General features: G+C 40.8%; 1 protein-coding gene across 1 annotated transcript in view; it reads right to left on the bottom strand.

Moving 5' to 3' along the window:
- Nucleotides 1-14573, bottom strand: part of LOC137229048 (serum paraoxonase/lactonase 3-like) — a 33125-nt gene extending 18552 nt beyond the window's left edge. The window contains exons 1-2 of the mRNA XM_067746373.1: nt 14416-14573; nt 12547-12617 (exon numbers count right to left, since the gene is read on the bottom strand). Of these exons, the coding sequence (XP_067602474.1) occupies nt 12547-12617; nt 14416-14489 (145 nt within the window). The 5' untranslated portion in view covers nt 14490-14573. The remainder of the gene's footprint in view (nt 1-12546; nt 12618-14415) is intronic.

The following is a 14573-nucleotide window of genomic DNA, read 5'->3' as shown; positions in this document are numbered from 1 at the left end:
GAAATACTAAATTCTTTTTTTTTTAGAAGTCCATTTTCAGGAGAAAAAAAGCAAATAACTATAAAATAAATTCATATCCTAGATTTATTCTTTAAACAAAAACTCTCAGGGTATGTCCTAAGAGATTCAGCTTTATTCCCCACAGAATACTTATCTACAGACCAAGTGATAACATTTGGAAAGTCCTCACTGCGAAGCTCTCTTAAAGGCCTTTCTGCCAAGTATTTCTCCTCTCCAACTTGTTGAGGCCTGAAAAATCTATCCTTCTCCTATCATACTGGGAAATTACTGAGTAACTGTTCTCTGTTATAAAACCAATAGATCTTAGGATGAACTATTGGAAATAATTGAATTTGAAAGATTTTAGTCAGATCTTTTTCTCACTGAGAGCTGGTCATGAGCATTTTTCTATGGAAAGAGGCATATGATAAGTAAGATATGACTAAGAACAGGATGAAAAAGGGGCTCTCGTAGCTTCTAGTAGAGAGATAGACCCACATATAATGTGAACCCAAGCAGGCAGCATTGAGTGTGAAATGAAGGCAATGGTTATTGAGTGTGGTAAACTGTAATTTACAAATATGGTAGAAACAGGATGTCTCAAAGCCACATGCTCTTTTTTTTAATTTGAATTTTATTTTATTTATTTTTATACAGCAGGTTCTTATTAGATATCTATTTTATACATATTAGTGTATATATGTCAATCCCAATCTCCCAATTCATCCCACCACCACCACCCCCCCACCCCACTTTACCCCTGTGGTGTCCAAATGTTTGTTCTCTACATCTGTGTCTCTATTTCTGCCTTGCAAACCTGTTCATCTGTACCATTTTTCTAGATTCCACATATACACAATAATATACGATATATGACTTACTTCACTCTGTATGACAGTCTCTAGGTCCATCCACGTCTCTACAAATGACCCAATTTCATTCCTTTTTATGGCTGAGTAATATTCCTTTGTACATATGTACCATATCTTCTTTATCCATTCGTCTGTCGATGGGCGTTTAGGTTGCTTCCATGACCTGGCTACTGTAAACAGTGCTGCAATGAACATTGGGGTGCATGTGTCTTTTTGAATTATGGTTTTCTTTGGGTATATGCCCAATAGTGGGATTGCTGGGTCATAAGGTAATTCTATTTTTAGTTTTTTAAGGAACCTCCATACTGTTCTCCATAGTGGCTGTATCAATTTACATTCTCACTAATAGTGCAAGAGGGTTCCCTTTTCTCCACACCCTCTCCAGCATTTGTTGTTTGTAGATTTTCTGATGATGCCCATTCTAACCAGTGTGAGGTGATACCTCATCGTAGTTTTGATTTGCATTTCTCTAATAATTAGTGATGTTGAGTAGCTTTTCATGTGCCTCTTGGCCATCTGTATGTCTTCTTTGGAGAAATGTCTATTTAGGTCTTCTGCCCATTTTTAGATTGGGTTGCTTGTTTTTTTAATATTGAGTTGCATGAGCTGTTTATATATTTTGGAGAGTAATCCTTTGTCCATTGAATCGTTTGCAAATATTTTCTCCCATTCTGAGGGTTGTTTTTCCGTCTTGTTTATAGTTTCCTTTGCTGTGCAAAAGCTTTTATGTTTCATTAGGTCCCATTTGTTTGTTTTTGTTTTTATTTCCATTACTCTAGGAAGTGGGTCAAAAAAGATCTTGCTGTGATTTATGTCAAAGAGTGTTCTTCCTATGTTTTCCTCTAAGAGTTTTATAGTGTCTGGTCTTATATTTAGGTCTTTAATCCATTTTGAGTTTATTTTTGTGTATGGTGTTAGGTAGTGTTCTAATTTCATTCTTTTACATGTAGCTGTCCAGTTTTCCCAGCACTACTTATTGAAGAGACTGTCTTTTCTCCATTGTATAACCTTGCCTCCTTTGTCATAGATTAGTTGACCATAGGTGTGTGGGTTTATCTCTGGGCTTCTATCCTGTTCCATTGATCTATATTTCTATTTTTGTGCCAGTACCGTATTGTCTTGATTACTTTAGCTTTGTAGTATAGTCTGAAGTCAGGGAGTCTGATTCCTCCAGCTCCATTTTTTTCCCTCAAGATTGCTTTGGCTATTAGGGGTCTTTTGTTTGTTGATACAAATTTTAAGATTTTTTGTTCTAATTCTGTAAAAATGCCATTGGTAATTTGATAGGGATTGCATTGAATCTGTAGATTGCTTTGGGTAGTATAGTCATTTTCACAATGTTGATTCTTCCAATCCAAGAACACGGTATATCTCTCCATCTGTTTGTGTCATCTTTTCCAATTTGTATTCCTTTTATTTCTTTTTCTTCTCTGCTTGCTGTGGCTAGGACTTCCAAAACTATGTTGAATAATAGTGGTGAGAGTGGACATTCTTGTCTTGTTCCTGATCTTAGAGGAAATGCTTTCAGTTTTTCACCATTGAGAATGATGTTTGCTGTGGGTTTGTCATATATGGCCTTGATTATGTTAAGGTAGGTTCCCTCTATGCGCACTTTCTGGAGAGCTTTTTTATCATAAATCGGTGTTGAATTTTTTCAAAAGCTTTTTCTGCATCTATTGAGATGATCATATGGTTTTTATTCTTTAATTTGTTAATATGGTGTGTCACACTGGTTGATTTGAGTATATTGAAGAATCCTTGCATCCCTGGGATAAATCCCACTTAATCATGGTGTATGATCATTTTAATGTGTTGTTTGATTCTGTTTGCTAGTATTTTGTTGAGGATTTTTGCATCTATATTCATCAGTGATATTGGTCTGTAATTTTCTTTTTTTGTAGTATCTTTGTCTGATTTTGGTATCAGGGTGATGGTGGCCTCATACAATGAGTTTGGGAGTGTTTCTGCCTCTGCAATTTTCTGGAAGATTTTGAGAAAGATGGGTGTTAGCTATTCTCTAAATGTCTGACAGAATTCACCTGTGAAGCCATCTGGTCCTGGAGTTTTGTTTGTTGGAAGACTTTTTTTTTTTTTTTGTGGTACGTGGGTCTCTCACTGTTGTGGCCTCTCCCGTTGCGGAGCACAGGCTCCGGACACTCAGGCTCAGCAGCCATGGCTCAGGGGCCCAGCCACTCCGTGGCATGTGGGATCTTCCTGGACCGGGGCATGAACCTGTGTCCCCTGCATCGGCAGGCGGACTGTCAACCACTGCGCCACCAGGGAAGCCCTGTTGGAAGATTTTTAATCACAGTTTCAATTTCACTACTTGTGACTGGTGTGTTCATATTTTCTATTTCTTCCTGGTTCAGTCTTGGAAGGTTATACCTTCTTAAGAATTTGTCCATTTCTTCCAGGTTGTCCATTTTATTGGCATAGTGTTGCTTGTAGTAGTCTCTTATGATGCTTTGTATTTCTGCGGTGTCTGTTGTAACTTCTCCTTTTTAATTTCTAATTTTATTGATTTGAGTCCTCTCCCTCTTTTTCTTGATGAGTCTGGCTAAAGGTTTATCAATTTTGTTTATCTTCTCAGAGAACCAGCTTTTAGTTTTATTGATCTTTGCTATTGTTTTGTTTGTTTCTATTTCATTTATTTCTGCTCTGATATTTATGATTTCTTTCCTTCTACTATTTGGGTTTTGCTTGTTCTTTCTCTAGTTCCTTTAGGTGTAAGTTTAGATTGTTTATTTGAGATTTTTCTTGTTTCTTGAGGTAGGATTGTATTGCTATAAACTTCCCTCTTAGAACTGATTTTGCTGCATCCCATGGGGTTTGGATTGTTGTGTTTTCATTGTCATTTGTCTGTAGGTATTTTTTGATTTCTTCTTTGATTTCTTCAGTGATCTCTTGGTTATTTAGTAATGTAGTGTTTAACCTCCATGTGTTTGTGTTTTTTACATTTTTTTTCCCCTGTAATTGATTTCTAATCTTTCAAGCATTGTGGTCGGAAAAGATGCTTGATATGGTTTACATTTTCTTAAATTTACCGACTCTTGATTTGTGACCCAAGATGTGATCTATCCTGGAGAATGTTCCATGTGCACTTGAGAAGAAAGTGTAATCTGCTGTTTTCAGATGGAATGTCCTATAAATATCAATTAAATCTATCTGGTCTATTGTGTCATTTAAAGCTTGTGTTTCCTTAATTTTGTGTCTGTATGATCTGTCCATTAGTGTAACTGAGGTGTTAAAAGTCCCCCACTATTATTGTGTTACTGTCGATTTCCTCTTTTATAGCTGTTAGCATTTGCCTTATGTATTGTGGTGCTCCTATGTTGGGTGCATAAATATTTACAATTGTTATATTGTCTTCTTGGATTGATCCCTTGATCATTATGTAGTGTCCTTCTTTGTCTCCTGTAATAGTCTTTATTTTAAAGTCTATTTTTTCTGATACGAGAATTGCTACTCCAGCTTTCTTTTGGTTTCCATTTGCATGGAATATCTTTTTCCATCCCCTCACTTTCAGTCTGTATGTGTCCCTAGGTCTCAAGTGGGTCTCTTGTAGACAGCATATATATGGGTCTTGTTTTTTTACCCATTCAGCAAGCCTGTGCCTTTTGGTTGGAGCATTTAATCCATTCATGTTTAAGGTAATGATTGATATGTATGTTCCTATTACCATTCTCTTAATTGTTTTGGGTTTGTTTTTGTAGCTCCTTTTCTTCTCTTGTGTTTCCCACTTAGAGAAGTTCCTTTAGCATCTGCTATAGAGCTGGTTTGGTGGTGCTGAATTCTCTTAACTTTTGCTTGTCTGTAAAGCTTTTGATTTCTCCATCAAATCTGAATGAGATCCTTGCCAGGTAGAGTAATCCTGGTTGCAGTTTCTTCCCTTTCATCACTTTAAATATATCATGCCACTTCCTTCTGGTTTGTAAAGTTTCTGCTGAGAAATCAGCTGTTAACGTTATGGGCGTTCCATTGTATGTTGTCATTTTTCCCTTGTTGCTTTGAATAATTTTTCTTTGTCTTTAATTTTTGTCAATTTGATTACTATGTGTCTCAGTGTGTTTCTCCTTGGGTTTATCCTGCCTGGAACTCTCTGCACTTCCTGGACTTGGGTGGCTATTTCCTTTCCCATGTTAGGGACGTTTTGGACTATAATCTCTTCAAATATTTTCTGGGGTCCTTTCTGTCTCTCTTCTCCTTTGGGACCCCTATAATGTGAATGTTGGTGCATTTAATGCTGTTTCAGAGGTCTCTTAGGCTGTCTTCATTTCTTTTCATTCTTTTTTCTTTATTTTGTTTCATGGTAGTGATTTCCACCATTCTGTCTTCCAGGTCACTTCTCCGTTCTTCTGCCTCAGTTATTCTGCTATTGATTCCTTCTAGGGTATTTTTCATTTCAGTTATTGTATTGTTCATCTCTGTTTGTTTGTTCTTTAATTCTTCTAGGTCTTTGTTAAACATTTCTTGTATCTTCTTGACCTTTGCCTCCATTCTTTCCCGAGATCCTGGATAATGTTCACTATCATTATTCTGAATTCTTTTTCTGGAAGTTTGCCTATCTCTGCTTCATTTAGTTGTTTTTCTGGGGTTTTATCTTGTTCCTTCATGTGGTACATAGTCCTCTCCTTTTCATTTTTTCTATCTTTCTGTGAATGTGGTTTTTGTTCCACAGGTTGCAGGATTGTAGTTCTTGCTTCTGCTGTCTGCCCTCTGGTGGATTAGGCTATCTAAGAGGCTTGTGGAAGTTTCCTGATGGGAGGGACTGGTGGTGGGTAGAGCTGGGTGTTGCTCTGGTTGGCAGAGCTCAGTAAAACTTTAATCCGCTTGTCTGCTGATGGGTGGGGCTGAGTTCCCTCCCTGTTGGTTGTTTGGCCTCAGGCGACCCAGCAGTGGAGCCTACAGGCTCTTTGGTGGGGCTAATGGTGGACTCTGGGAGGCCTCACACCAAAGAGTACTTCCCAGAACTTCTGCTGCCAGGGTCCTTGTCCCCGTGGTGAGCCACAGCCACCCCAACCTCTGTAGGAGACCCTCCAACACTAGCAGGTAGGTCTGGTTCAGTCTCCTATGGGGTCACTATTCCTTCCTCCTGGGCTCTGATGCACACACTACTTTGTGTGTGCCTTCTAAGAGTGGAGTCTCTATTTCCCCCAGTCCTGTCAAAGTCCTTCAATCAAATCCTGCTAGCCTTCAAAGTCTGATTCTCTGGGAATTCCTCCTCCCATTGCCGGAGCTCCAGGTTGGGAAGCCTGATGTGGGGCTTAGAACCTTCACTCCAGTGGGTGGATTTCTGTGGTATAAGTGTTCTCCAGTTTGTGAGTCACCCACCCATCAGTTATGGGATTTGATTTTACTGTGATTGCGCCCCTCCTACCATCTCACTGTGGCTTCTTCTTTGTCTTTGGATGTGGGGTATCTTTTTTGGTGAGTTCCCATGTCTTCCTGTGGATGATTGCTCAGCAGTTAGTTGTGATTCCTGTGCTCTTGCAGGAGGGAGTGCGCACACGTCCTTCTACTCTGCCATCTTGAACCACTCCCCACATGCTCGTCTTAAAATGTGATGTTCATACTCTTCCATTAAGAGGCTACATCTGTATCCTCTCTGCTTGAACCTGGGTAGACCTTCCTAACTGCTTTGACAAACAGAATGAAGAGGAAGTGATGCCACCTGACATACAAGGTAAAGTCATAACCAAACCTGCCACTGCTTTCTCTCTCTCTCAAGGCATGTACTTTGGGACCCCTGAACCTAAAAATAAGAAGTCTGGTATTTTAAAGCTACAGAAGAGAGACTGTGGAGAGACCACACAGTGCAGAGAGAGGTCTGGAGGAGTCTCAGATGACTTCAGTTCCCAGCCTTTCAGTCACCGTAGCTGACGCAAATGGAACAGAGATGAGCTGTCTCCACTAAGCCCTGCCCAAACTGCAAACTCAGAAGCAAAATAACTATTGCCTTTTTATTTTTTAAAAAAAACAGGGTATTTATTTATTTTGGCTGCGTTGGGTCTTGTCACTGTGCATGGGCTTTCTCTAGTTGCAGCTAGCGGGGGCTACTCTTCGTTGTGGTGCATGGGCTTCTCATTGCAGAGGCTTCTCTTATTGCAGAGCACGGGCTCTAGGCGCGAGGGCTTCGGTACTTGCAGCACGTGGGCTCAGTAGTTGTGGCACGCTGGCTCTAGAGAGCAGGATCTGTAGTTGTGGTGCACAGGCTTAGTTGCTCTGCAGCATGTGGGATCTTCCCGGACCAGGGATCGAACCCATGTCCCCTGCAAGGAGATTCTTAACCACTGTGCCACCAGGGAAGTCCTATTGTCCTTTCAAGTCCCTAAGTTTTGGGGTAGTTTGTTGCACAGCTATAGTAAATGGAATACATGGGAAAATGGTTACCTAAGGTAATGGGTTATTAGTGTGTCAAAAGGCAATTGAGAGAGGATAGAGGAGAACAGGGGAAAGAAAAGTGGAACAAAGCCAAAGAAAATGCACATTTGAATCAACAGCATAATAAACAATAGGCACTGAAAATTGGAGGACAGAGATTTAATTATATTGATTATGCTGAAGGTTGAAACTAATCCCCAACCAGTAACCTAATAATTACATTAATCAGAGCTTTCCATTTTCTAAGCAGTCCAGTTAATCAAGATTTACCTATATATGGTATTTTGATGGCCTGAAAGATTTAGTGCTTTTTCTACATGGAGTAAAATAGACTTTGGGAGAATCCAGCAAAATGAATAAAGCAATTTTAAAAATCATGTTGAATATGGGTGGGTTAGTTTTTGAACAAACTTTTTTCTCTCACTTTTTTTTTCTCTAAACAATCACTTCTTGGTTTCCTTTTGCCCGAGCTCCTTCCCACCTCCATCCTGGATGTGGATACTCCCCAGGCTCTACCTGCCCTTGGCTGTTTCTAGGGGCAGAGTACTCATCCTACCTGCATCATTGACTCTAGCCCCATGGCTTCAGCTTCCACTCACATGCTCTTGATTCTCCAATCTCTAAATCAAGCCCAATTTCCAGGCCTCTGTATTCACCTGTATATTAGACATTTCTACCTGGCCTTTTCATTTCTCATACTCAACATGTCTCAAACTGACCTGGAAATTTCCCTCTTGAATCTGCTCCATTTTCTACATTTCAATTTCCGTGGATGACACTTCTATCCCCCAAGTACACAAAGTAGGAACCTTGGGGTTATCTTTGATGCTTTCCTTTTCCTTACTCCCCCAATCTAACTAATCACAAGGCTTTCAAGCTCTAGAACTCCCTCCTGGATTTCTATAATAGCTTCCAAATGGGTCAGCTTTGCTCCCCTACAACCGTTCTCTGCACTGTTGACAGTCATCTTTTTAAATTGCAAAGTTGACCTTGTTATGCCCCTGCTTAAAACCCACCAATGGTCCACTAGGGCTGGCAGTATACATCCCCAATTCTCCACAGAATTGAGGCTCTGGTCTCAATTCTTGTGGCTCCCACTCTTCACTCTCCATTCCAGGTGTGCTGCAGTACTTCTGTCGGCAGTTCCTAAAATGTGCCAGACTTACTCACCTACATGCCTGAGCACATGCTGCTTCGTGCTTCTTGGCAACCCACACCTTTCCCACACCACCCTCACCTCCACTGGGCTGAGTATCACGGGCTCTTAAAGATGAGTTGGATGCTACCTTCTCGGGCTTTTCAACCTCTCTTGGCTTCAGCATCCATTTTATGTACTAATACAGTCACCTGTGACTGCATCCACCATGACAGTTTCCACACTTGGGCTGCGACCTCCTGCATGTGTTAATGTCCTACTAGAAAGTAAGCTTCCTGGAAACAAGGACCAGGTTTTATTCAGTACGGTATGCTTGCACCCAATATAATACCTGCCTTTTCACTGTAAAAGCTTTCAGTAAAAGCTGGTATGCTGACTAAAAATTATACACTGCTTTAGTTTCTTGAACTTTGTCTTGTCTTGAGGTTAAATTATTGACAAGTGTGTGTTAAGTTCTGAGTAGAAGATGTCCTGAGTTGTATACTCTCTGGTTTGGTCTTTTTATCTTCCATACACCATGTCGCATATCTCCCATGATAGCATTAACCACTTCAGTAATTCACCTGCAATAGGAGTGGGCATTTTCCAAAGGGACTATGCTTGTCTTTACTTGCTCTACCCAGAGGATAGGGAAGCTGGTGCTTTGCACTCAGATGTGGAAAAGAATTAGTAGCTGACTGTACTTTACTCCTGACCCTCCTTTGCCCTCCTCCCCCACCTACACTGCATCTGCATGATGGCCGAATGCATCTCAGAAACAGTGGCACCTGTGGGAGTAAGAGTCCCCAGGAACCCGCCCCTGAGTCCCCTCCACATACTCGTTAACCTGTGCACAACTAATCTTACTTAAAACCCCACTGCCAAGTCTAAAACAAGGCTTACAAATAGGCATCTACTGCCTTTTAATCTGTCAACCCTATTAGTTGGCATAACTTCATTTCTTTGGCCTCCAATAGTTCTCTACAGACATCCTGAAAGAATGTCACACCAAATTACTATCAAGTAATATTATGCTCATTTCACATCTTGGAGAGAAGGTTCTGAAAGCCAGCTAAGAAAACAAATGGAACCTACCGTGGAGTAGAAACATATCTTGGAGAAGCTGGAAGCTATAGGAGGGAAAAGAGATGAAGGGGAAGATAGGAAGACACCACATACAATGGCTGTCTGTCTACTTGATAATCCTGCCAAGGGCAAGCTGATAAAGCTATTCATATTTCAAGTGCAGCTTTGATTAACCAAAGGACTTCTTAGTTAAGACAATCCTTGAGCCTCAAAGCCTTGGAAAAAGGATGAACTTAACACAAAAAGATCTTTGAGGTATGGTTTTTGGAGGTTAGAATTATTTCACCTTTCAACCTTTCTTCCCAGAAAGAATACTGGGGAAGGAAAACAAAAAAAGGAAAAGTTTGTTCACCAATAAAATTAACCACAAAACTCTAGGTCTTGAAGAAAACACAAATCAGAATTTTTCCCCAGCTCTGTTACTGCCTACCTACCACACCCTGCCTTCAATCCTTTAGTGTTTTCCATTGTTTCATAAAGCTTTCACTCTGGAATAGTTGGGTCTTGCGAGTATTATCTTATTAGTGAGGTTTATTTCAATATCTAGCCTGCCTTGTCTCGGTCAGCTCTATTTATTAATATTTCACCTTTTTGCACCTCAGATTTTCTGTTTTCTGCTGCTATCATACTTCCCTGAAGCTTCATAATAAAAATGTGCTGTCAGTAGATAAGAAAGGCAGTGTTACACAACAGAGAGTACAAAGGCATAGAAGAAAACTGCTCTGACTCATAATCTAGGCCTGTCACCCTCTAGTTCTGGACCACTGGGCAAGTAACTTCATTCTTCTGGGTGTCAGTTTCCTAATCTACAAAGACAGATGGCAGCACCCACCTTATAGGGTGGTTGTGAGGATGATGTAAACGTTTCCAAAGGACTCAGCAGAAAGCTCATAGACACTAGGCCTTTGATAAGGCAGTATTATTATTTTTAGATATATAGCAATATTGTCCTACTGACAAATGACCGATGATCATTCTCACTTGTTTAGTTCTACAAATATAAAATGTACACATGCCAACAGACATGAGAAGTGAAATGACAGTTTTTTCTTCTGCTCTAGTTTTAACTTCTCAAGTCTGTTTGAATCAGGCAATCTGAGAGTTGGACTAGATATTAGAAATGATCTAGTCTAATTACCCCTCTAAATTACTTGGCAGGGCTCTTATCTTTTGAGAGATATATGTGTAGTCAATATGAATATTACTCCACAAGACAGTGAACAAATGATTAAATGTTATATTTCCTTATTTTTTAAATAAAATTAAATCTGACCCTGAGCCCACGTTCCACTAAATTGGAGGGAAATTCAACCTGAGTCTCTCTGCCAGGGTTGTGCTGATACCATAGGTGGTGAATTTTAAAACGAAGCTGAATATTTGGGAAAGTCCATCTGGCCTTTATTCTACGCTAGTCACCACTGAATTACTCACTGCCAAGCCCATGTGGTCCCTTTAACTTAGACAATTTTGCCACTTCCACGTCCTGCGTGTGTGCGCATATAACCTTTGCTCGGGCTGTGACACACGGTATAAAGGATCCAGCCTCCCTAAAGATACTTTCTAACCATTCCTTCCTAGGTCTTGATCTTCCCCCAGAATGGGGCAAAGGTCCCTGTTATTCAGAAAACCCACATATTCTTCTCCCATCTCCATCAGAATCCCTTGAAGGAGCTCAGGTTTTTAAAAACCAAACTCAGGAAGTAGTTTGTCATCAGTTCATTCTGCTTTCTAGCTGGCAGCACAGACCTCATCTAAGACCAGTGAGCACAAGGACCAGGCTACTTCTCTTCCTTTTTTAGAAGCTGAGAGGGAAAAAAGACAGAAAACTAAAATCAAAAGGGCTCTTATTTTTTCTGATATATATATATGTATATCAGAAAAAATATATACATATATATATTAGTAACATATCTTGGAGAGCTATATGATATATTATATATATATATATCTCTTATGTCACAATAAACTATGCTTTCATCCTGTCACATACTGAAATAAATCACAGTCCCTGACCCTAGGAGGTTTACAGTCTGATTGTGAGAGAAAGAAAGAACACTGCTGGCTCTAAAATAAAGCATTTAGTAGGTGTCACAAGTGAATCAGAGTTTCAGAGTGCTGTGAGAGTTCAGAGGTACGAGAGGAGTTCCCAGCTGATTTCAGCCAGCAGAGATGAAGAAATCATTGGGGGTAATTTCATGACCAAAGGTGAGAAAATGAAAGAACACATTCCCAGAACGGTGAACAGAATCTAGCTAGAATTTTGTTTTTCTAGTAGTATTGTCAGGGACAGTGAAAGACTTGGAGCCAGAAGAAGCAGTTGAGGCAGTAAGGAGTAAATGAGATCAGCTCTGTGTGGCAGCCCAGGAGAGGCCAACATATCTCACGTGAAACAGTGAGCGATGAGGGGACAACAAATGGTTGCTAAATTTTGAACTGAGTCTCTTTGACAATGCGGGTACCATGCTTAGGAGAAGTCTAGAGAAGAGCTGGTTATAGGTGGGGGCATGAGGGAGGAAATGACAGAAAGGTAAAGCAGATTTCAGACGGGAAAAGAAGGCCTGCAGTTTGAGTGATTAGGGATCCAGCTATGGATTTTCAATTAATTAAAAAAAAAAAACTCAGTCGGTTGTGAGGTTCTTGAGAATAAGGGCTAAGTCATATTCCTCTTAGTACTTGCAGATAAATTTTGAAGGAAGTGACACTTGAAGTTAGGAATATCATCAAGGAGAGGGGAGAAGAAAAAAAAGAAGTGAGAAAGGCAACAGAAGAAGACAGAGAAGGAAGTGAAATTTCACAGAAGGGACAGGAGCACAGTTCAGCGAGGGACCAACCAAAGAGTAGTCAATAACATTTTTCAAATGACTGAGAGATATCAGTAAGAAAGAGGACTGAGAAAAAGCCACAGATTTTGACATTTAGGAGACCTCTTGGAGATGTGGGATGAGGTAGCTTGGGTACAGCTGATGAGGCTGAAAGCTCAATAGGAGGGTTTAAGTAGTAGCAGCAAATTAAATTAGCTGGCAGCCTTTGTCAGGTGGATGGTACCAAGAAATTGTACTGTCACATACATACCAAGTCCCTCAATAAGGTGGCAGTTCTGGGGTTCTACTGGCTCCACTTCTCGATATGCATTAGTTCTTTCTCTGTAGAAGATAAAAACATTGGAGGTCAATGCACAACATCCAAAATCAATGTCTAAACATGGTCTTTAATCACCTTCATATGCATTAACTCTCTTTCTCATCATTTATGGATGATATCACAAATAAGTAAACATCTCCTTTTATTTATTTACATAATGTGGACATTATCTGGGTAATGTGCCTATATTACTTATTTAATAGTAAATAAATATTATTAATTTAAATGCACAAAATAATATTATTTAATGTGCTAAAGTATTGCCTATTATAAATCTGCACTTTGGTTCCCTTAACCCCCTATAGTTTTGCCTTTTGATCCCAGTGCCCCCTACTGTTTTCCCAAATTCAACAGGGTATTTTAATAGCTAAACCCTGTAACTTTTGCTTTAACTTTATTACTTTTAAATTTTTACGCTAATTTACTTTGCAAGTATTTAAATTCATTAAACTGACCACAGTTTAAACAATTGGCCAAACTATTTCTGAATAGTGTTTTTGTTTCCACAGGGAAACATTCTTCTAAACACCAGGAATAATTTTACATTTTTATTAAATTGTATTCAAGAAGACTCTACACTTAGACTTATCCTACTGTCACTTTAAAAAAAATACTCCTTAGATCAGCTTTATAATTTTTTTTTTTTTTATGATTCTGTCACTTGGGTGCATTGGGAGCAAATGTAACAATAAACTCTTTCAAGCTGAACTAGAAAGTATTATCATTAGGCTCGGGAATTCCCTGGTGGCGCAGTGGTTAAGAATCCGCCTGCCGATGCAGGGCACGGGGGTTCGAGCCCTGGTCAGGGAAGATCCCACATGCCGCAGAGCAACTAAGACCCTGCGCCACAGCTACTGAGCCTGCGCTCTAGAGCCCGTGAGCCACAACTACTGAGCCTGCGTGCCATAACTACTGAAGCTGGCGTGCCTAGAGCCCGTTGCTCTGCAACAAGAGAAGCCACCACAAGGAGAAGCCTGCACACAGCAACAAACAGTAGTCCCTGCTCTCCGCAACTAGAGAAAGCCCGCGCAGCAGCGCGAAGACCCAACGCAGCCAAAAATAAATAAATAAATAAGTAAATTAAGAGGGGGAAAAAAAAGGCATTAGGCTCCTCAGTAGATTCTAGACGTGAACCTCTGAGGAGACAACCAGTTTCTACTTAAAGAAATAAATAAAAACAACCCAAAGACAATTGAAGGCAAGTAGAGGCTAATAGATCCACTCAGAAATGCACATCATCACCTAACGTTTCTTCTTACCAGCCCAGTATTAACTTTTCCTGAGATATTTCTGGGATGGCTATCACCAGGAGATCTTCCAACTCAAAAGGTCAGATACCTACAAAATGCCAGGCTCCCCCTGCAGGTTTTGGCTCATTTCCCTGCCGTCCACCTAGCTCTTTTAGTCTGGGATGAGTTGGTAACCCAGTACTCCTCAGTGTGGAACTTGCCTTGGGCAACCTCTGAGTCAGCCAAAAAACATCCAGCTTATAGCCTGGCTCCCTACCCCAAGTTCAGCGCTTCCAAAAGAGTTAGTTTGTTCAGGAGCTGAATGCTAAAGGCGACCTGGGAAAGGGGCGGGTGCGGGGCGGCATTTCTGCCCCACCATCTTAGGAAAGGCAAGAAGTCAGCTCACTCTATGTGCGCTTCTCAAGGGACAGTTTGCTAGGTGGGATTGAGGAATGGGGTCCCAAACTGCTCATTCTTACCCGCTATAGGAAGGCGGCACCGGGCAGCCCTTAACCTAACTTGGAAGAAGAGAATAGGAGCCGAGGATGTTCCCACCAAGATGCCAACTCACCTAAGCGTCATTAACCTCTCCCCGATTAGGGCCAGGCCGGCGCCCAGCAGGGTAAGCGCCACCAGCTTCCCCATGGTCTTGGGGCGCGACGCGCGAGCGCAGGCGCTGCGGAGGCGCTGCGGGCTGGCGCCTGCCCCGCCCCTGGTGGTGCCCACCCC

The sequence above is a fragment of the Pseudorca crassidens genome, chromosome 8 (assembly GCF_039906515.1).
Source record: "Pseudorca crassidens isolate mPseCra1 chromosome 8, mPseCra1.hap1, whole genome shotgun sequence".
Lineage (NCBI taxonomy): Eukaryota > Metazoa > Chordata > Mammalia > Artiodactyla > Delphinidae > Pseudorca > Pseudorca crassidens.
The sequence above is the reverse complement of the archived record's forward strand: the minus strand, read 5'-3'. Positions and strand labels throughout refer to the sequence as shown.